Source organism: Furipterus horrens, unplaced genomic scaffold (assembly GCF_987537825.1).
Source record: "Furipterus horrens unplaced genomic scaffold, mFurHor1.1.pri manual_scaffold_7, whole genome shotgun sequence".
Classification (NCBI taxonomy): domain Eukaryota; kingdom Metazoa; phylum Chordata; class Mammalia; order Chiroptera; family Furipteridae; genus Furipterus; species Furipterus horrens.
The window spans coordinates 2,335,357-2,358,290 of record NW_028327177.1 but is presented as its reverse complement, the minus strand read 5'-3'; the positions used below and the strand labels follow the sequence as shown (position 1 = coordinate 2,358,290).

Below are 22,934 nucleotides of genomic sequence, written 5' to 3'. Positions count from 1 at the left end.
CCCCAGCCAACAACCTCTCCCAAGAGGAAGAAATGAAAAAGAGCGATGTTTCCATTCTCCACACAGACTTTAGGGCCCTAAATTTTTTTTAAAAATAATAATCTTAAAGGGGAGTGAAGAAATACAGATCATGAGGACTGATACCTGCTCACATTGCTCTGAGCCTCTGAGGTCCCCAGAGTCCTTCTAAGGCACTGTGTGCTGTACGAAGGGGCCCCTTCCAACGTGGATGTGACATACAGTGCGTGCCTTTCACAGGGGTCTTGGGGGCTGGGTCTCAGTCCAATGGCCCAAATGCTTGGGACTGGTGGCCCTTGGGGATGTCTCCTTCCCGCAACCGTGCAGGGTTACTCTTCCTAGGAGCGAATGCCCCAGCCCGGGAGACCCCGCCAGGGCTCCCGCGGCACCTTCTGAGCTCATTTCCGTCCAGCGGCCATGGCCTTCCCTTCCCTAAAGGAGCAGGAGGACGGAAACTGTTAGAAATGGCAGGGACGCTGGCAAGCAAGCTCCTAGCCCCCTCTGTGAATCTGGAGGTTAGACTTGCCTTTATTCCTGCCACGGAAAGGGCCCCCAAGGGACCACCCATGGCCAAACTGTCCCCCAGGAGATAAGCAGGCCCTCCCTTTTGGGTCACCCCCTAGTGAGAGTCGGGGAGCATTTCTCCACTGCTCAGAAAAACTGTCTCCTGAGATTGACAAATTCCCAGCAGGCCAAGACACAGCTCCTTGCCTATAAACTCTTCCTGAGACCAGCATGAATGTTCCCTTATTTAAAAACCAAATGCAATTAGAGACCATCTTTCTTGAAATACACACATATATATACACATATGTATGTACGTGTATATATATGTATATTTTAATGAGGAATGCCCTGTCTCCTTTTTTCTTTTTTTTTTTTAGGAGAAGAACCCGCATGGATCACCTAATCCGCATCCTCATCCACACATCCCAGACCGTGACTCTTCTTCCCGCAGGTAGGATGCTCCACAAACCGCCATCGCCACCACCATCACACACGTGAGAGGGAAATAATAAAACACTCTGCTGTGCCCACAATTTTCCAGTGGACCCCGACACTTGCAGGTGCATGGTAAATTGTTGGAACTGGAGATGATGAAATTAAACATGCCTTTGATTAACGAACGTTACCATTCGCGTCTGAGGGCTCCACCGCGAGCTGCGTCCTGTGTTGGTAATGCGTACAAGGGTAACAAAGTGCATGCTTTTAAAAACCTGTTTTGAACTGGCAAGCTAAAATGATCCGTGTCGTCTTGCCCACCCCACCCCCAAAAAGAAGTTAATATAATTTAGAACCTAGCATTTTAAAAACATGGGCATGACGTATCTGGGGTAAAGGCTGCGTGTGGAACATGCTTGATTTGGCAAGATGATAAATCAAAAACCTCGTGGGTTTTGTTTCCCTTTTCTGTTTGGAAGCAGCCAAAAGCAGGCTATTAACAAAATTGGGGGATGGAAAAAAGAAAGGAATACCTGATAGTTTCCACTGTGCCGCATGGTACACACTCACACACACACGGAAGCACGCGTACGCACACGCACCCACACGCATACGGCCGCCCACTCCTCGGGGAGGAGAAGGGGGCGTCCGGTCACAGACATCGCCCCGGGCGGGCGGCGGGCGGCCTGGTGTGCAACTCTGGGTCGGCATCCTCTCCGCTCGGCCCTGTCGTGGGGAAGCCGCCCCCGTGCTGGGGCGGGCCGGGGGAACGTAAGGCATACGTCGCGGGGAAGGAGGGACTCCATGCTTCATGCTCAGAGGCGGGTTTCGGAGCGGGACTTTCCCGGCTCCCTCTCGCTGGGAAGGTGGGGACAAACGAAACCGAGGAGGGAGAGGGAGTGACAACGATGACAATACTACTACTGATAATAATAACCGAGGACAATAAATAACCAAGGAGCAGAAGGCGAGCTGGGCCCGTGTGACCGACGGCGGGTCCTGCGCCGGCCCCTGCCGCGCCCTAGACGGACTTGCGCCGCCGGGTGAGCCTGCGGGTGTCGCCCAGGCTGTGCAGGCCGGGGGAGACGGAGCTGATGGGGGAGGGGAAGAGGCTGTTTCTCAGTGTGCTCGGGGAGATCTCCTCGATCTTGTAGGACACGGAGTGGAAGTACTGGGGGCCCAGCGCGGCGCCGAAGGAGTTCTGGTGCCCCGGCGTGCGGCCGGCGCGGGCCTGCGGCCGGTAGCAGGAGCAGGAGCACACGGACTGCAGGTCCCCGTCGGCCTTGCAGCGCGCGCGGCCCCGCAGCGCCTCCTCGGGCACGTGGATGACCATGCTGTTCCGCGTGCCCGCCAGGGACGCCCGCTCCTCCGCGTCCCGGCGCTCGTCCTCGCTGTTCATGGTCAGGAACCTGAGGACCACGAGGTTGAGGAAGGCCCCGATGACCGTGAGCCCCACCAGGATGTACATGAAGCTGAAGGCCACGTAGAGCGGCCGCTTCTGCAGGGCGCCCTTGGTCTGCAGCGCCACGTAGTCCCCGAAGCCGATGGTGGTGAGCGTGATGAAGCAGTAGTAGTAGGCGTGGAAGAAGCTCCACTCCTCGCACTGCGAGAAGGCGGCCGCGCCGATGCACAGCGTGCCCATGCACGAGAAGAAGCCCACGGTCACCATGTTCTCCATGGACACGTCGGTGCTGTCTGTGCCGCAGCACTTCTTGATGCGCTTCAGCAGGTAGCGCACGAAGGTGTTCATGCGCTCGCCCAGGCTCTGGAACATGACGAGCGTCAGCGGGATGCCCAGCACCGCGTAGAACATGCAGAAAGCCTTGCCCGCGTCGGTGCCAGGCGCGGCGTGCCCGTAACCTGGGGGGACGAGAGCACAGGGAGAGCGAGTAAGGGGGGTGCCGTGAGGTCCGGGTGGGGAGGGGCTCGGGGGCATTCCGGTTCCAGATGGGGTTCGGGGGGCTCCCTTGGGAAGCGGGGTTGGAAGACATCCATTACCTGGCGGGCAGGGGAGGGGGGCAAAGGGGTAGGGGCAAGAACAGAGGTGGCCGTGCAGAACTGTCACCTGAAGCCTGGGGCACTTCAGCTGGGATGGAGTTGGGAGCGTGCCCAAATCCTGAAGGGCGGGGGAGAGGAGAGCAGGGAAGAATCCCTGAAGAAATTGCCTTTGAAGTTTGGGGTTGTGGGGGAGGCGGCGATTTGGAGCAGTTCAGTTGGGAGAGGAGGAGTTTTGGGGCCATTTCATGGTTCTTCTTAGAGCAACACAAGGTTTTTAAAAAATAAAGAAAAGAAAGAGAGAGAGAGAGGTGGGGGGAGGGAGGGAGAGAGGGAAGGAGGGAGGGAGAGAGGAAGGAAGAAAGATAGAAAGAAAGAAAAGAAAAGAAAAACAGCATATTTGCTACTAAGAAAACGGCAAAGGCACCAGGCCCGTGGGAGAAAATAAGCCGCGCCCGCCACGGACCACCACCCACAGTGAACACCAAGCATGCGAAGGGTCGTGTGTCGGGCTGTGCTGAGCCCTGGTCACCCATGCCCTCTTTCCCGTGACCCTACCAAGTAGGTGTGATGAGGCCAGCCCCACTGACGAGAAAACTGAGTTACTTAATAACAGGGGAACTTGGTTCCTGGAGAGCTGAGATTTGCAGCCACGGTCTTCAGCCGCCAAGCACAAGGCTTAAGTGTGGAAGGTTTGAATCAAGAGAAGTGAGCACAGGGACTTTGACCTGCTCTGGCCACCGCAGGACCCCCACACCTAGACGGACGCCTCGCATGTGAAATGTCCCTTTCACAAAGGCGTAAATGTCTCTGTGCCGCTGTGGAATGCAGACTGCCAGAAGAGAGGTAACGAATAAGGCCTGAAGACCTCATGTGTGTAAATGCTTTCTTCACACACCTTCACGGCACATCCCTTTGCTGAGTTCTACGCCAACTATGCAAAGTTGATCCTGTATTTTCCCGCATTCAAAAGGAGGACAGTGGTGATGAAAAGGTCAAGTTATCTGGAAGGGTCACCCAGGTGGTCAGTGATAATGTCAGAGCCCGAATAAGGTCTGCACAACAGGGCGGAAGGAACATAAGACTCAGGAGGTTCTAGTTCAAGTTCTGGGACAAATACTACCTGGATCATGGGCATTTTTGGAACGAGGATTCAAGGAAAAATGTGGCCTTCCAAGATCTCAAATCCTGTCCCATCAAGAAAGACTTCCCACGCTCTCATGGGTTCATGGTCACTTAACCAGCTGCATTATCCTGGTCCCCAGAAGACCTCTTCCAACCCAGGTTTCTCTATTAGTTGAGATATATTATAGGATGGGATAATATTAACTCCTAGGTGGGTTGGTTTTTTAAAATTTCCCAATGCTTTTACTTTGAGACAGGAGGGAGAATATTACAGGTACGCATGCAAAAGACAGAGCATCTAGCTCAGGGCCTGGTACACAGTAGGGACCCACCAGACCCCAAGACTTCTATCCCTTCCACAGCCTCCCAGAGGAAGCCCCCAGCTCTCTACCGGGACTTCAGCACTTATGTTCAGTCTGCCTCTCTCTCCCTTGGCATGAGTATGTGGCACCTCCCACCCACCCCAGAGACCACACTCTCCCTACAAAGATGACATCACCTGTTTGCCCCCAGGAGGCCCCCCCTTCATCCTCTCTGGCCCTCATTCCACTGAGCCAGTACTGAGCCCTGACCCCTCAGAAACACCAGGAAAAATGACATGACAGAGTTGGATTCAGGCCAGGCAGAATAGAATGGGGACAAAGAAGAGCTGGAGGAGAGCTCTTCAACAGAAATGACCCAACTTGAAGAAAAGAGAGAACTAAAGATCAAAAATAAATAAACAAAGCTTCAGAGACCCATAGAACAATATCAAAAGGCATCAGAGAAGGAAAATAGAGAATAAGACCAAAAAAGTAAAGAAATAGCCAAAACTAACCAAATTTGGTAAAGCACACAAATGTACAGACTCAAGAAGTTGAGTGAATCCCAAGCAGAATCAACACAAAGGAAACCACATGTCAGAATCAAACGGCTGAAAACCAAAGAGAAAAGAATCCTAAAGGCAGCCAGAGAGAAACAACACGTCACATCTGTGGTTCCGCTTACTTCCAACCATAAACAATGGAGGCCAGGAAACAGTGGAAGAACACCTTTAAAGAGCTTTTGTAAAAGGCTCTTAACACAGAAGTGTCTATCCAAAGAAAGTATCTTTTAAGAACGAAGGAAAAATACCTTTTCAGGTTAAAGAAAACTTGCTACCAGCTGATCTGCCCAGAGTGACGGCTAAAGGAAGTTCTTCCACCCGGAGGGAAATGATACCAGATGAAGCCTTAGATCTTCAGGAAAGAATGGAACACATCTTGGCAAACAAGTGGGTTTCTATTTATACACATTGCAGGGGTGGGAATCCCACTGCGTCTCCATACAGCTCACCTGCGCAGCAGACACAGGAAGCAGATGGGTGCTGGAGAACAGGAGGCTGTTAGAAGCTTAATCAGGTGGTAATATTCACTAACAGTTACAAACGTGGTATGTTTACTGGAGGAAGCCGAAACGGCGTTTTCTGGATCAAAAACTGCACCCCGGGTGCCTGGCCTACCCCAGCCCCCATGCTGTCGGGGAAGATGGTCAGAAGCAGCCTCCGTCACATGGCTGGGATGGCAGTTCCCCTGGACAGCCTGTCTCGGGGATGCAGCAGGTCTCCTGTTATCTGTCACACTACAGAATGAAAGGCCTCGGTCACTGTGATGTCTCACGGCACAAGTCACTGGCCTATTAGAGTGAGGACGTCCCTTCACAAGACACGTCCATGAGACAGTGTGAGAGGGGACACCCCGAAGCTGCGGGCCTGCCACCTGAATAAGTCTCCATGGTCTGGGACACAGGACTGTTCACACTATGGGGAGAGCCAAGTGGCAAGGTCTTCCAGGGAAAGCAGGCTGGGCAGAGTATCTCCAATGTCCCCATCCGGACGCAACTTCTCCCTGCTCTCTGCCCAGGAGGCTGGCTTACATGAGCCACATCACGTGGTCCTTGGTCCTCTGGTTTCCCGCGAAGCTCACCCAGCAGAAGGGAGGAAGCTGAGGGCCTTGGTAATGAGCTGTATCTGCCAGTGGGTTCACAGCACAGGGCAACTGTCCACAGGTCCCAGGAATAGTTCCTGGCACCCTGTTAGCTCTGTGTTTTGCTGGCTTTGGGGTACCGTGCCCTCCCACCCTACTCCCCTCCACACATTCCAGAAGAATTACAAACAGTCCATTACGTCACTGCTCAAACTGAGGGGGCTGCTTCCTGCAAAGACCCCAAGTGATCAACCAACCACATGTGTTCTCTGCTTACGGTTATCGGCTGTGACATTGATGTAACACTGTGGGCCCTGCACACATCCCATCTGCACATACGGTGTCCACAAAGCATCTGCATGAGCACAGACGTGGCTTCTCTGGGTCCCTCACGGGAATATCCATGCTGTTCCCCGGGCCTTGTGAACATGGCGAGCATGTTGGGTGGGACACCTGGATGTGTGCACGTGACGCAGAAGCACAGACACACACACAGCTTCCTTCTGCTGCCCCCTGGCCAGGCCTGGAGCCCCGAGGGGGGCAGAGCCCCTTCTGGATGTGCCTCTGCAATCCCCAGAGCCTGGCCCAGAGGAAGCACCCAGAAGTTGGGGCGACACATCGCTGTGCAGATCATGTCCATCTTCCGGGGCCTGCCTGGAAGCCCCCTCCCACCAGCCAGTCCTGCAGCGCCCGGCCCGGTGTGTGCCGCCCCTGAGACACACCTTCCTGACCTGCTGGGGGAGAGGCCGTGCAGAGCAGAGCCCTGCGTCTCTCCACTGCAACTGGCCAACAAAATAAAACACAATGAATTGGGTCCATCCTCCCAGAGGGGAGAGAGGCGGAGAAGGAGGGCATTACAACTCATCATTCCTATCGGGTCTGGGGCTCCCCAAAGAGTTGGCTGCGGCTCTTCGCCGGCTCCTGCAAGACTTTGCAGAGGTGTGACCGAGCCACCGTGAGGAGTGAGCAAGGCCACAGAGCCACGTGGCCAGCCTCACTCCTGACACCCCACTGCTCAGAAACTGTCCGGGGCTCCTTCCTGCCCCCTGGGAACCCAGGCCCGTCAAGGGCTGCCTGTCGGGGAGTCTTCCAGATTCACACAGCACTTAACAGTTTGTACAGCTCCCCTGGCTGGGAGTGCCCCTCCCCGAAATGCACCCTGGTCCCTCCTCCAGGAGCAACCCGCCGCACTTTGAATTCCCAGTTGGCACACTGCACACTGAGGGCAAGATTGCCCCCCACATCATGTCAGCCAGGTGTGAGCCCTGACTCCGCCCCTTAGGGACTGTGAGTGGTCACCTCCCCCCTCAGGGCTCTCCATTTCCTTCCACTCAATTCATTGCGATCCCCGTCACCCAGGGAGGCTCGGCAGCTCCCTGAGCAGCAGCAGCGGTCACGGCCGGTGCCAGGTGTGGGTGGGCATGACTGTCTCCTCCCGCCCACAGCTGCCTGGGGCGGCGGACAGGCTGCCAGGCTGCCAGCCCAGAACAGGAGAGGGCCACACAGGCACTTGGGCATCAGAAAATCTGCCGCCGGAAGAGAGTGAAATATTTATAAAGGACACGCAGGACTTTGTGCTGGTAGGAATGCAGTAGGCACAAATTCCATTAAAGAATGACTCAGGGCATCTTTGGAAGAGGAGATGCGGGAGGAGAAAGCCGCCTTCAGCCCCCACGCGTCCTGGCTGGCTCCCCACTTCAGCCCGGGGCGCGCAGCCACTCAGCCTCCCCTGGCCGGGCCCTGCTCCCATCCCCGGAGGAGCCGCCCGTGATTATTAAAGCTCAGTTCACCGGGCTTTTCTGCATATTCATTCTTTCACCTGCAAGGGGCGCCCAGTGTTGCAGCTGCCCTGGGTCAGGTCGCCCTCCTCACAGTGTAACAGACCCCTGAATTCAGGGGTGCCACCACACGGGCTTCTGTGCAGGTCTCCAGTTGCTCCCTAAGCGGGGGGGTGGGGGGGGATGATGCTTCTTGTGGGCTCTGATTGGGTCCCTGGCCAAGCCCTGGACCAATGACCTTTTGTGCTTTTCTGCCAGAACTGCAGGGATGCAGAGTGTGATGTCCGGAATCACTGGAGCCATTTCAGCGCCATGAGGATGTGCCCGCCCACAGAGGAGGAGGTCCTGAGTCAGGGGCCATTGTTCCCCCCCAGGTCTGAGCCCAGCTGAGAGTCGGCCCCACTCACACTCATCGCAGACGTTCTAGTCTGTCTCCCAGCAAAGCTTTTGGCGTCAGCCAGTATTTTGATTACAATTGATTAACACTCAACCTGTCCTACGCCTCAGCATGACTACAAACAATGAACGACAGTTCTGTGTTGGTAACAAAGCACTTGGCAATTCAAACGCCCCTGCACCTCACAGGGTCTCTCCCACAAGCCACCCAGTCTGTCCGAGGGGAGGCGGGCAGGGAGAGGGACCAGGTGTGCGGGCAGACAGAGGCCACCAGCAGAGAGCCAGGGACCCTGGAGGAGCCCCGTTCCCCGCCCAGCAACCGGGGCTGCCGGCCAGGGTGACCCAATGTCCTGGTTTTAAAAGAGAAGCTGGAAATGTTTTTTTTTTAATGTGGGATCTAATTGGTGTCTGATTGAACATTTTTAAATGTGGCGCAGACCAAACAAAATAAGACAAAACAGACCATCTGTTTGTCTAAAGCAGAGGTCTCCAAACTCGAGGAAAGGGAGGCGCGAGAACAGGAGAGCTGGGAATATGGTGGAGGGGGATGGTCAGCGGGAGGGGGGAGGGGCGTGAGCCAGTCGCCAGGTGCTGGGCCTCTTCCCACACCCCCTCATCCACCTGCCCCCCGTCACTGTGAGCCCACAGTCGGTCTCCCCACGGCTGCACAAATAAAGGCAGCGAGAGGTGACATCACCCCTTGCCCGCCTCCCCGACCCAGCACAGAGGAGAGCCACACCCTGGAGGGCCGGGTCATTCTGGGTAGACTGAGGCCCCTTCCTGTAACGGGGGGCGGAGCGTGTCCCCCACAGTCCTTGACTGGAGGGAGGGCATGTGGAAGGTACAGGGTTAAGATACTTTGCACAACAAGGGCAAGTTAAGAGCTGGGCCTCCCTGAGGGCAAGAGGGCTGCCGCCCAGGGCAGGTGACTGAGAGCTTCCGGGGACGCAGTCAGCACACAGCGCCTGCACGCGGGCAGCGGGTGGGTGCCCACTCGGGATGTCATGCATCGCTGGGAACTGTTGCCCTGACCGAAGGTGGCGGCAAAAGAAGGTAAAAGATACGGGGACGGGCAAAGGCAGCGATGCTAACACAGGGCAGGAGGCGCTGGGTATGAGCTCGCGCAGGGAGTTCCGGGCTGAGCATCAAAATGAAGGGGCTTCCCTGGCTGCTGTGGCTCAGTGATTGAGCACCGGCCTGCGAGCCAAGTGTCGCTGGTTCGATCCCCAGTCAGGGCACGTGACTAGGTTGCATGTCAGGTCCCCTGTCGGGCGCGCGAGTGAGAGGCAACCACACAGTGGTGTCTCTCTCCCTCTCTTTCTCGTTTCCCCTCTCTCTAAAAATAAATAAATAAACAAACAAATAAATAAATTATTTTTTTAAAAAAATGAAGGGGCTGAGAGAGGGTCACTGAGAGTCACGAGTCCGGGAGTCCCCGGAGCTGGCAGTGTGGCGGCGGGGCCCTGCGCACCACCCCGATCCGAGTCGGCCTGGAGAAGATGGCGGCAGAGCTGGCAGGTCCGTGTGGGGACCTGCCCGGCCGCCCGGCCTCGTGAGCGACGCTCAGAGCTGACCCGTGACCGGGAAGGCCGAGCAGCAGCCCTCGGCTTCCCTGAACGGCGGCCCCTCTGGCTGCCGTGTTCTGAAACTGCCCCGCTCCGGCAGCGGGAGGCAGGACCGTGGGCTCCGGGGAGGTTTTAAAAGGGAGCAGGACTCAACGGCACGAACCGGCCGCTCTTCTGCATCTGTGTGACTTAAATAAACAAGCCCTCTCCTTTCTCACCAAACTCGGGCACTGGGCGCCCCGCTCCTGGGCGGCGGGCACTGAGCCGCCCAGCCATTCCAGAGCAGCGCTGGCGGGTTCGGTCGTGGGGAGCGCCACCCCGCAGTGTGTGTGAGCCCAGCGGCGGCTCTGCCCCGGGCCCTCCGTTGCAGCCACTGCGGGCCCTGGTGACCTGCTGGTTCACGGTTTGGCCCTCTCTTCCCTGGAGGAAACTCATCTGGCCACTGGAGTTTCACTCAACAAAAGAGCAATTCCCTCATAGGCTTTTTATTATTAATCCCTCAGAACATGTGTTCTGGTTTCCTTTCATTTTATGTCTTCAGGGGGAAAGGGGACCTAAAAATACATTTTTTAAAAAAACATGCAAAAGCTTGTAAGGCACATGTTCCTGACAACAGCTCGTGACCGGCCTTCTCCTCTCCTGTCCCGTTGGAGGCTTTGTGTGAGGACCCCCTCCGGAGGGCCGGGGAGGCGGGGCTGGGAGGAGGGGCGCCCGGAGAGGGCCCCAGGTGAGGGCTGGCCCCAGGGAGCCTCCTGCTCAGCAGACCAGCCGGGCCCCACCCCCTGTGGCCCTGTGACATGACATCCCTCTCCTGCTACGTCTGTGGCTATCCTTCAGGGGACCCTCCAAAAAGCCCAGCACGTCCCTGATGGGAGACTCATAGAAACCCTGGTCCAGACTGCGGACTCAAGGGGCTCCTCCCAGCCCGGGGCTGCAGCTCCTGGGCACCGCACCTTTGTGTTATCAGGGCCAAGTGCGGGTCAAATCCTGGGTTGTTAACCCTGTTTTGTGGATGAGAAAACAGCCTGGGCAGCCACATGGGCCTCATGTCCCCACGATGACCCTGCAGGCAGATGTCAGGAAACCCTCAGCTGGGGGTGTAGACACATCAGGGGGCCCCATGGGTGGAAGGACACCCCCACTGCAGACACTGTCGCCACCTCCACAGAAATCTGTGGGAGAGGCAGGGCCTCACGGTGTGTTCAGCCATGTTCTCTACTCCTAGCTCAGATCCAAGGAGCAAAGAAAACATTCTTTTAACATTTTTAGCAATTCCACTCCTTGGTGCAGTAAAGGATTGACAGCAGGTGTTCAAATGTGTGTACCCCGTGTTCCTGGCACCCTATTCACAACAGCCAGAGGGGGAAGGCAGCAAGCCAGGCCAGCCGATGGGTAAATGGATCACAAAATGTGGCTCACGCATCCAAGTGGAGTACTACACAGCCCTGAAAAGGGAGCCGCTGCTGACAGGCCACACTGTGGAGGAGCCTTGAAAACATTACTCAGAGTGTAAGAGGCTGGACACAAACAACCACATGTTGTATGATTCCATTCACAGGAAATGTCCAGGACAGACGGATCCATAAAGACAATAAGCAGATGGTGGTTGTCCCAGGCAGGGGGAGGGGAACAGTGGTCGCTTGAGGAGGCCAGGGTGGCCCTGTGTGCTAAATGCCACCGCGTTGTTCCTTTTAAAATGTTAACTTTATGGAATGTGAATTTTACTGCAATGAAAATAGGGGGAAAGCCATTACTTTTAAAGCCAAACTTTTCCCATTTTGCACGCAGGGAAATGGAGCCTTGAAGGATGGGGGGGGGCAGGGCCAGGGGCTTCGGGGGGGTCCCAGGAGGAAGGGGCCAGATGCCTGGGCTACTCCACACTGTGGGCGCTGAGGCTGCTCCGCGGAGTCCTGGAGTCCTGGAGTCCTGGGGTCCCCAACCCTCCGTGCCTCTCTCTGCAGCTCTCTCCTGAAGCACTGGCCCCAACCCTCCACCGGGGACACTCCCCACTCAAGGACCGCTCCCCCGGGGAACCCACAGCTCAGGGGCTCCCTTGACCAGCCCCCCACTCTGGGCTCTGGGCACAGGTGACAGGTGTCAGCCACGGGCCACCTCCAGTAGAGGGAGGCCATCGGGGGGGGTGAGGGGGCTGGGCCAGGAGCAGGCTCAGCATCCTAGCTGCGCCCTTCTGGGCCGGGGGTGGCGGGTGGCGGCCCGTCCCGTTTTCTCTGCCCGTGAGACAGTGATGCAGCCGCATCCCCCCAGGACTAAGGGGCTCCAACGAGGTGTCCCCCAGGGCCAGCTCTGCCTGGGCAGGACAGTCCCTCCCAGCCCCAGCCACCAAACCCAGGAGGCTGGGAGCCGCGGAGCAGGGAACCAAGCTGGTGGAAGTCCTCCATCCGCCAAAGGAACTTGTTTTTGAAGAGATGCGTACGTGCGGCCACTAAGGAGCTGAATGGGCTCAGATGACAGTTAAAGCCCCGTGAGTGTCAGGGCCACTTGCTCCAGAGCCTCGACCACGGGCGTCCGCGGCCAAAGGCGCAAGCACGCCCTCTGCTGGGCACGCGGACAACTGCGGGGACGCCCAGCCCGCCGCTCCCCTGGGACCGCGTCCCGGGCCGTCCCGAAAGCCGTCATCCTCTTCACAGCCGCCGCGCTGCGCCACGAGATTTCCCCCAGAAGGCACCACCTGTCGGTGGCAGCACTGGCAGGAAATAATTAATAATAATAATAAATAACAATAATAATAAGATGATGATGATATGGCCACCACCACTTACGAGGGCATGCACTGCCAGGGACTGAGCTAGCGTGTTTTATGTCCCTTGCGTCATTTACTCTTCGGGAAGAGGGACCACCTCTGCAAGGGGAGTGGCGTTGCCTCGCCGCATGGACGAGAAGCGGGGCAAGCTGCCACCTTCCTGCGCACCGCGGCGAGGCTGCCCTGCTTCCAGTCCCCAGTCTCCGCCGGCCGCCGGCCGGGACACGGTTTGTGCGGGGCTCTGGTCTCTGCCGTCCCCGGTGCTCCTCTCCTTCCCGCCCGCCGCAGGGCATAACAACACCCCCCGCAAAAAAAAAAAAAAAAAAAAAAAAAAAAAAAGTCTAAATTTAAAGTTCATGGAAAAAATTACATGAAGTTTGGCTGACTTCTGAAAAGCCTGTGGTAGAATGAGAAAATTTTAAGTCAAGCTTAATAGCCGGTAATGCCCGCTCATCAATCATCCATCCCTTTTGTCAAGGAAGCGAGTTTCTCAGCGCTGAGTCCCCCTGGAGGGCGAGGGAGGGAGACCCGCCCGCCCGCCCTCCCTCGGGGCCCTGCTCCACGCCACCCTCGCCAGGAAGGCTCTGCTCTCCCTGCTCTGAACCCCCAAAGGACCTCTGGGCACGGGACCTAAGGGACACGGCCTCCTCGTCTGTGAAGTGAGTGTGGCTCAAGCCTGTGGGTGTCCGGGGCCGGGAGGCCGGCAGCGGTGCTGTCAGCGCCGAGGACGATAAACTGCAAACGCCGCTCGGAGCCCGGAGCCCCGGGAGGCGCCGAGAGGTGCTGAGTGCGCAGCCCGGGGAGCGCTGCTCCCAAACGGGCTCCGACAGGTGGGCCGGCTGCGGCCGCGTGCGGGGCAGGTCCTGAGTCAGCACGCCGCGTTCCAGCGCGCTCCCCGGGCTCCCTCTGCGCAGGAAGGCGCCGACGGAGAAGCAGGAGCACGTGGAGCGGGTCAGGTCAGTGCCCGGCCTTGGGAGGACCACCGGGCCCACGGGAAGCACGCGCGGGCCGTCAGCGTGCGCTCAGTCCCGCGTGCCCGGGGCCGGCACGTGCCGGCGTCTCGTGGCAGCAGACTTGCTTCCGGGGCTGCGTGTGTTGAGACGCCCGTTTGGTCCAGGGGCAGCAGAAGCAGGTGGTTCTAGAAGAGACTGCCCGCGGCCACCCGCGCGTTGGCCCTGCTCCTGCCCCTGGGCTCACGGCGGGCCCGCACGGTCCGCACGCAGACGCGGCCCAGGACTCCGTGCCAGCCAGCAGGGCTCCGGGCCCAGCCCACAGGACGGCCTCGCCATCTCTGCCCACTGCCCCTGCCCCGTCAGCCCCCACAGCCACTCTCTGCCTGAGGATGGACAGACGCCGGTGCAGGGAGCCGAGACCCCAGCGGCTGCGTCAGGAGCTGGGGTTTCCGAGCGCATGCGTGGGACAGAGCCCGGCTGCTCGCAGGGACTGGTGGCACCCGCTCCCAAGGAGCGCGCGGCAGAGGTGACGCGCAGCCAGCACAGGCTGAAAACACAGCAGGTCTGTACAGACTGACGTTGCGACCCTGGTCAGCGTGTCCCAGCTGCCGCAGAGACCCCGGGCCTCAGGGCAGACGCGGACAACCCACTGAGCCCTGGCGTGCGCCGTCCTCGCAGCTGCCGGGTGAGGAAGGCACGGGGACGGTCATGTCCACGTCACAGTTGAGAAAACTGGGTCTCGGGGACGTGACTGGCTGCGTGGCCTTGCAGTTGTCCCATCAGCAGTGGGACAAGGCCCGGGACGTGGTTGTGACTGCAGGGGTGGCCTGCCGTACATGTACATACACACAGAGACACACCTGCACACACAGATGCAGACACACGTGAACGCACAGACACGAGTGCACACACACAGACACAGCTGTGCACCCAGACACGAGTGTACACACACAGACACACACACGCTCCTCTGTGGCCCAAGATTCTCTACTGGGAGGTAATTAAAAAGAAGCAAGACAGAACCGAGTATATCAGAAGCACCCCGCCTCCTCCCCCCCCCCCAGTTCTCTGCCGAAGTATTAATAGCAAACACACATTAAACGCACGTGGAAACACACTGGGGCAATGCCTGGTGCATAGCCTTCGGCCCACCGTTCCTCGTTGAGCAAAACCCGCACACAGCCTCCTGGACCAGTGACGCGTGAACGACCTCAGCCCCGTCACGCGCCCGAGGACACACAGCTCACAGGTGGCAGTCTCCCATGCCACAGCCTCCTGGGTGGGCCTCCTCGGAAGGCCTCAGCCAGCACCTGGGGGACACCTCCCTCCCCTGACAGCGGCCCGGTGCCTCCGAGCCTCCGGGCGGAGCGGAAACAGCGGTCAGAGGCAACCCCACTCGGCCGGCTGCTGCCCCCTGCGTGACCCCAGTGAGATGCGTCAGCACCTCGCACCCAGGGGTGCCCCACAGACCAGGGACGCGGCCCAGCACCTGGCCCCGGGCTGGCTGCGAACACCGCAGAGGGACAGACACCACCAGCAGGTGCGGGCCACCCCGGCACCAGATGTGTTTTCTCTGCTCTTCCCTTTCCCACACCCTCCCCGTTGGCAACTATCAGCTCGTTCTCATCTCTATGGTCTGTTCCTGTCTGATTGGTCTGTTCGTCATTACTTTAGATTCCACATGTAAGGGAAACCATACGGCGTTCGTCCCCCTCTGACTTATTTTACTTAGCGTAGTACCCTTTGGGGTCCATCCATGTTGTTGTAAACGGTAAATTTTCATTCTTTTTTACGGCCGAGTAATATTCCATTGTGTGACCGCACCCCTTTTGACCCACTCACCTACGGATGGGCACCTGGGTGGCTTTCTCCGCTTGGCTGTTGTAAGTAACGCTGCTCTGAACACAGGGGCACAGCTGTCTTTTCAAGTCAGAGTTTTCGTTTTGGGGGGACAAGTACCCAGAAGTGGAATTGCTGAGTCATAGGAGGTTCTATTTTTAATTTTTTGAGGAAGCTCCGCACTGTTTCTCTAGTGGCTGCTCCGAGTCACAGTCCCACCAGCAGGGCACCAGGGCTCCCCTTTCTCCACCTCCTCCCCAGCGCTTACAGTTTGTTGGTTTATTGATGGTGGCCATGCTGACAGGTGTCAGGCGGCAGCTCATTGTAGTTTTAGTTTGCATCTCTCTGGTGAGCATCTTTTCATGTCTATGGGCCACTGGTATGTCCTCTTTGGAGAAGTGTCTGTTCAGGTCCTCGCCCATTTTTTAATTGGGTTGATTGAATTTGTTGGTGTTAAGTTGTCTAAGTTTCTTCTATATTTTGGATAGTAACCCCTTCCTGGATGTATTATCTGCGCATATCTTCCCTCATTCAGTAGGCTGTCTTTTTGTTTTGTTGAGGGTCGCCTTTGCTGTGCTGATACGTTTCAGTTTGATATACAGGGATCCCTCACTTATTGCGGGTATTACGTTCTAGACCCCCCCTCTCCCCCGCGACAGGTGAAAATCCACGAAGTAGAACCTTACATTTATTTTAGTGTTTATATGTATTTTAAGGCTTTATAAACCCTTCCCACACACTTATAAACTGTTCCCAGTGCCTCATTAACCTTTCCCACTCCCTTATTAACCTTTTCCACACATTTATAAACACTACTTATGTTCTTAAACATATTCTACACTCTTAAACCTACGTAACTTTAACAGCATACGTATACAGTACCACAAAATCCCACAGTATAGCAAAAAATCTGCATTAATAATTAAATATAGTATTTTAAAAAATCCCATGATACCGTGAGGCTGTGATAAGTGAACCGCGCGATACAGAGGGGGACTGCTGTAGTCCCATTTGTTTATCTTCCATTTCTTTCCCTTCCCCAAGGAGAGAGTTTCAGAAAGATATTGCTAAGAGTGATGTCAGAGAGTTTACTGCCTATTTTTTTCTTCCAGTAGATGTATGGTTTGGTTTCAGGTCTTCATTTAAGCCTTTACTCCCTTTTGAGCTTATTTTTGTATCTGGTATAAAAAGGTGGGCTGGTGTGGTGTTTTGCGTGTACCTGCCCAGTTTTCCCAACACCACAGACTGAAGAGACTGTCTTTACCCCATTGTACATCCTTGCCCCTTCTGTCATCAATTAATCAATCACCCATGTAAGTGAGGATTTATTTCGGGGCTCCTAGTCTATTCCACTGATTTATGTATCTGTTTTTATACCTGTGCTGTACTGTTCTGATTATTATAGCTTTGCAGTAAGCGTGATCCCTCCCACTCTGTTCTTTCTCAAAATTTCTCTGACTATTCAGGGTCTTGGTGGTTCCATATGAATTTTAGAATTATTTATTCTAATTCTGAGAAGCATGACATCGGTATTTTAATAGGAATTGCACTGAATCTGTGTATTGCTTTCAGGAGTGAGGACACGTTACTAATCCTTCCAGGCCACAGGCAAAGCACATGCTGCCATTCATTTGTACCTTCAGTTTCTTACATCAATGCCTTACTGGCTTCAGAGGACAGGCCTTTCAGTTCTTTAGTTAAATTCATTCCTAGATATTTTCTGCTCTTTAATTCTCGTTCTGACAATTCATTACTGCTGCAGAGAAAAAGCATTATCGGTGTAGAGATGTCAGTGTATTGGTTCTGTATCCTGCTACTTTCCTGAATGCATCTATTAGTTCTAATCGGTTTTTTGTTTTCTGTTTGTTTGTTTCTGGGTGGAGGCTTTGGGGTTTTCACGTCATCTGCAGATAATGAGACTTTTCTTCCTTTCCAAGTGTCCCCCTCTCGCTGCCACGGCGAGGACTTCCAATACTATGCTGAACAGGAGCAGTTACCGGGCAAACTCTCATCTGGCTCCCCATCTTGGACGAACAGGTGTTCAGCGCTGATATTAGCTGTGGGTTTGTCATGTACAGCTTTTATTCTGTTGAGATGTGTTTCTTCTGTACCGGCTTCGTTGAGATTTTTATCATAAAAAGATGCTTAATCTTGTCAAATGCTTTGTCTACATGTATTTAGAGGATAATACGGTTTTATCCCTTAGTTCATTAATATGATGTATCACACTGATTAATTCACAGATGTTGAATCGTCCCGGCGTCCCGGGATGAATCCCACTTGGCCACGATGCGTCATCCTTTTGATTTATTACTGGATCCAGTTTGCTACTATTTTGCGGAGAATTTTTGCGTCCGTGTTCACTGAGGATCTTAGCCTGTAATTTCTGTTTTTGTAAGCTCTCTGTCTGGCTTCAGTATCAGGGTAACGCTGGCGTCACAGAATGGGCCTGGGAGCCTTCCTTCACCGTCAGCTTTCTGAAATAGTTCAGGGGGGATAACTGTTCCCTCTCCTTTGGCTGTTCGGTAGCGTTCACCCGTGAAGCCTCCTGGCCCTGGACTTTCATTTGTTAGGAGTTTTCTCATTACACTTAATAAAGAAATAATGGCCTTAATGCCACATTCATGTTTTGTCCGGATGATCCATCCACGGGTATGAGTGAGGTATGAGCCCCCCAACAGTGATGGGACTGTGGGCTCCTCTCTGTGCATCCACTGGTGATCGTCCTACATCTCAGGGGTGCCTCTGCTGGCCGCGGGGGTATTTATGACTGTGGCCGCCGCTTCTCGGACGGACCCCTTTACAAGTGTGCGACGTCCTTGTCTTTCTCCTTGTCTTTCTTTACTTTCTTTTTTTTTTTTTTTATCATCTATTTTACCTGATACACTTATTGCTGTCTCCGCTTTCTTTTCCTTTCTGTCTGCGTGGGAACTCAGGTTCCACCCCTTCCCTTCCGTCCGTATGTGTCTGTGGGTGTCCGATGAGTCTCCTGTAGGCAGCACACGGACAGGCCCCGCTTTACAAGCCAGCCAGTCTCCCCGTCTCCCTGGGACACCGACTCCGTTTACAGGTGAGTATCGGCGCGCGTCCACTTACCACCGTCCTGTCGGCTTTCGGGCTGACTTGTTTGTCATCATTCCCTGCTCCTTTCGTCCTCTGGTCTCCTCCCTGGTGGTTCCTTCAGCAGCTGGTTTGGGTGCCCTTCCCTTTATTCTTTTTTTTTTTTAAATAATAGTTCACATTTATTTTTTTAAATTATTTGTTTGTTTTGTTTATTTATTTATTTTTAGAGAGAGGGGAAAGGAGAAAGAGAGGGAGAGAAACGTCACTGTGTGGTTGCCTCTCACTCGTGCCCCCAACTGGGGACCTGACGTGCAACCCAGTCACGTGCCCTGACTGGGAATCGAACCAGCGACACTTGGCTCGCAGGTCGACGCTCAATCCACTGAGCCCCAGCAGCCAGGGCTCCTTTCCCTTTATTCTTTATGTGCCTTTTGCAGATTTGTGGGCAGGTGGCTTGGGCAGGTAGGAGACAGTGGCTGCCAAAGGCGTGCAGGACGCGGGCCTGCTGAGCCGGAGCTGCTTTAGGTGGGGAGGCCAGGTGCACTCAGTGACGCCCTGTTCATCCAGCTCACCCCCTCTGCTGGGCCGAGTGGGCTTGGGCGTGTGTCCCGGACCACTGCAGGGGCCTGACAGGCAGGCCAGAGCACCCGGCTGGGCCCCACGGGTCCCGAGGTGGTGGGCAAGGGCGCTCACCGGGCGCCTCCCACCCGGGGCTCCCAGCCTTCTCAGCGTGGCTCTCTCTCTGTTGGACAGAAAGTGGCCTGGTGAAAAGTGCCCTCCGAGGGGACTCTGGGTCCCAGGTAGCTTGGGGACGCTGGGTGGAGCCAGGCAGGGGCTTCCTGCACCTGGCGCGCTGGCCTGCTGGGCTGCAGTGACTCTAGCAGGGACTGGAGATGCCTGGTGACACCCCGTTGTTCCTGCCGCCTCTCGTGGTCGGGAGGCCAAAGGCTCAGGGAAGCGCAGCTGGGAACGAGCCCGCGGTCCTACAGGCAGGTCCAGGCACCCCACGCAGCTCCCGCCCCGCCCCAGAGCGGAGGGGACAGACGCAGCAGCACTCAGCAGCGGCGCCCCAGCCTCATTTAGTCACATCGTGCCCGTAAACAGCGCTGGGACACGTGGGCGGCCACCCTCCGAGGGGGCAAGGCTGCCCTCCGGCACCAAACGAGCGCAAAACGGACCAAGACCTGCCTGCAGGATCTGCACTGACAAAGTACAGAGAAGAAAACAGGCTCTGAACTTACGGAACTTGGTGTTTGCGAACGCGACCCCAAAAGCAAGAGGAGGAAAAGCAAAAATAAATGAGTGGGACTACCTCAAGCTAAAACTCCTCTGCACAGCAGAACAAACCGCCCACGAAACAGAAAGGCAGCGACGGGACGGGAGGAGATGCCTGCACACAGCATCTCTGACCGGGGGCTAATGTCCAAAAGACATAAAAACTCATACAACTTAACAAAAACAAAAACAAATCTGATTTTAAAATGGGCAGAGGGCCTGAACAGACACATCTCTGAGGAAGACATACAGGTGGCCCATGGACATTTGAAAAGATGCTTGGCATCACTGGCTATTAGGAAGATGCGACCGAAACCACAGTGAGATACTGCCACCCGCCTCTGAGAAGGGCTGTCACCCGCAAGACAGAAAAGAAGTGTCAGAGAGGACGTGGAGAACACAGGTGTAAGCTGGTGCTGTGGGCACCGTGTGACACGGTCTGAGCAACGCGTCATTGGCGATTCTGCCGTCAGGCAAACGAACATCATGAGCGCACTAACTACATACATGACACAGCCCACTACATACATGGTACAGCCTACTACACACCCGGGCCGTGTGCTGGAGCCCCACTGGGTGTGGTCTGTCACTGACCCAAATGTCACTACGGGATGGGGGACGAAATCCCTGCCCACCTCTAAATGGACAGACAGACTGTCCAGGGCGTCACCTCCTTCCTTGTCCCAGGGGATTGAATGGCCACGCTTTCTCCCTGCGGGCCTGCTGCCTGGCAGAGGGGCACCTTCATCCACCCCTCCGCTCCCTCACCTGCCGTGTGTCAGGCACGGTGCGGGGCCCCAGGGAGACCGAGAGAGCAATGACAGCAAGGATGCGGGTGACAATGGTGAGATCAGTGGCACTCCCAGCGGGAGGCACGGTGGCCACGGAGGGGACACGGAGGTGGCATGGAGGCTGTGTGCGGAGACCTCCTGGGAGCCCGACAGTCGCCTCAGCTCAGATGAGGGACGGAGGCACAGAGAGGCTGTCCCCCACCCCGGCACCGGCTGGACGTGGGGCCCCAGCCCTGGCACAGAAGGAGAGGCGCCCGTCCGCCCGTCCCCGAGGAGAGGACCCGCCTGCGAGCCGCCCCCGCTGCAGGAAGCGCTTGCAGGCAGAGCTGGCCACGGTTCCCCTCCCGAGAGCCGCGGAGCCCTTTTAATTAAAGCGGCTGCCCGGCTGTCTGCGGATGAGGGATGGCCCTTGGACCGCGGGAGCGGCCCTGAATCTGTCTTGTTAGCGGCCTGCTATCCCGGAGCTGCCATGCTGGGCGGGAGGCGGCGTCGGCCAAGGCCGCCAGGCCACTGAGGGCCGCCCGCCCGGCCGGGTGAGCAGACCCCGCGGCCCTGCCCTCTGCCAGGGGCTCTGCACGCTCAGCCCCCAGGGGGGTGCGGCTCAGCCCAGCTTCCGTGGCTGCCTCGGTGCGGCCCCCGCCCAGCTGCCCTGCTCCCCGCTGGTGGCTCCCAAACAGAGGCCACAGGGAGACCTGCGGGCAAAGGCGGCCTCCGAGGGACAGGCCTGGGAGAGCACTGGGCCCAGCTCACAGGAAGGTCTCTGACCTCTCTGGGACTCAGTTTCCCCTGTCACATGAGGAGTTCTGTGGCCGGGGGTGGCTGGAGAGCGAAAGGGGGTGACCTGGCAAAGCACCCGAACTCCGATAACACGGCGCAGGTGTGCAGAGATCGCTGCGTTAGCACCAAACCAACACAAGGTTGCCATCTGTTACTCTCCCTTCCTCAGAGCGGCACGGGCAGCAGGAAATGACGGCACCGCTGAAGAGCACGTAGTAGGCCCTCCACAGGTGTGGTTTCCTCCACAGGAGACCCCATCCCCTCCCCCACCCTTACCCCCACCGTCCCCCAATCAAAACCTGTCCCGAGAACACTGTGGCTCCCCAGAGCCTGGTCAGGGCAGGAGCAGGAAAGCCTGTCCCACCATTGCCAACGGCATGCGGGTGACCTGTGGGGGACCAGCACTGGCTGGCCTAGAGTGGGACACGGGGTGTTCCCGATGTCACCTGACAGGTCACGCTGCCAGGGTGAGCCTGTTTCCTCCTCGGTCCCAGGCAAAGGGTACCGCACCTCCCCGCCACAGCCCGGAGAAGGGAGCACTGTGTGACACCCTCAGTCCAGGGCCGCACACACGTCCCCACGCGTCACCTTCTCTCCCAAGCCAGCCCCGGGCCACCCCCACATCTTCCAGCAAAACCAGCCCCCTTCCTTTTGCAGGGCCGACCACTCACAGGCTCCCTCAGAGCACAGCCACGGACCATCCACAGGACTCCCTGGGCTGCTGCTGGTCCAATGCAGGTTCCAGGCCCGGTCCCCGGCACCTGGGGGCAGAACCCCAGGCCAGGCCTTGGAATCTGCATTACAGAACCACCCGAACTGGGGGTGGAGCGCCACGGCCCTGACGTGGGTGGGCTCTGGCCTCACACCCGTTTCTGGGCCCGGTGTGAGGGGGAACACTGGGGGGATCTCCAAGGCCATGCAGTTTGGACGGAAGCCCGCAGGGTCCCCAGAGGCAAAGAGCCGCCCAGGGAGCAATCAGTCCTGCCCAGAGCGCTGCCCTTGATCCCCCTCCCAAAAAGGTCAAGTGTGACAGTCGCCGTGGTGGGCTCGCTCCCGAGACTGTCACCTCCAGCTTCTATCACCGTGCAGCATCGGAACCACCGGCAAGGGCACCGGCAGCATCTCTAAGGGGGGAGCTTCACGCTCATGATACCGGCATAACGACTGGAAAAGACCAGGCCCTGGCTCCCCTCCTCCATGTCCCCACCGCGTGGCCTTGGGCAAGTCACCTCACCTGGCAGAGAGCAAAAACCAAAGCGCAGACGAGATGGAAAACTCCACACCCATCTCATCTGCCTTAATTTGTCTCCTCGGCGTCCAGCCACGTTACCTGCTTTATTTTCTATGTTTTAGAGGTTTCCATTTTATAAATTGCTAATTGTAGGAATAAGACTCTCTCCCTGGAGAGAGTCACAATTTTTTTTTAAAAAAGAAGTCTACAGAAGCGGGCAAGAATCAGCCACAGCCCCGCCCCCCACCTGCATTTCCTCCAGCCTCTTCCTGAAGCATCTCCCGTGGCCGTCAGCAAACTGCCCGTAAGCAATTATGGAGCCTCCTTTTTTTCTACTTAAAAGAAAGTGTTTATTCCATGATGGTGCCAATAAAAATTCTTCATAAACATTGTTTTTAATTCTTCATAAACTTCAAGTAGATGGGCTATAATTTCTCCAGCTAAACAGGCTAAATGGACTCCGACTGTCCCCAGTGTGTCTG

At 56.5% G+C, this 22,934-nt stretch overlaps 1 protein-coding gene across 1 annotated transcript in view; it reads right to left on the bottom strand.

Annotated features, from left to right (window-relative positions):
* Positions 1-1,981: 1,981 nt before the first annotated feature.
* KCNK9 (potassium two pore domain channel subfamily K member 9) overlaps positions 1,982-22,934 on the bottom strand; it is a 58,808-nt gene continuing 37,855 nt past the window's right edge. Inside the window, exon 2 of the mRNA XM_090282724.1 lies at positions 1,982-2,820. Within this exon, the coding sequence (XP_090138850.1) occupies positions 1,982-2,820 (839 nt within the window). The remainder of the gene's footprint in view (positions 2,821-22,934) is intronic.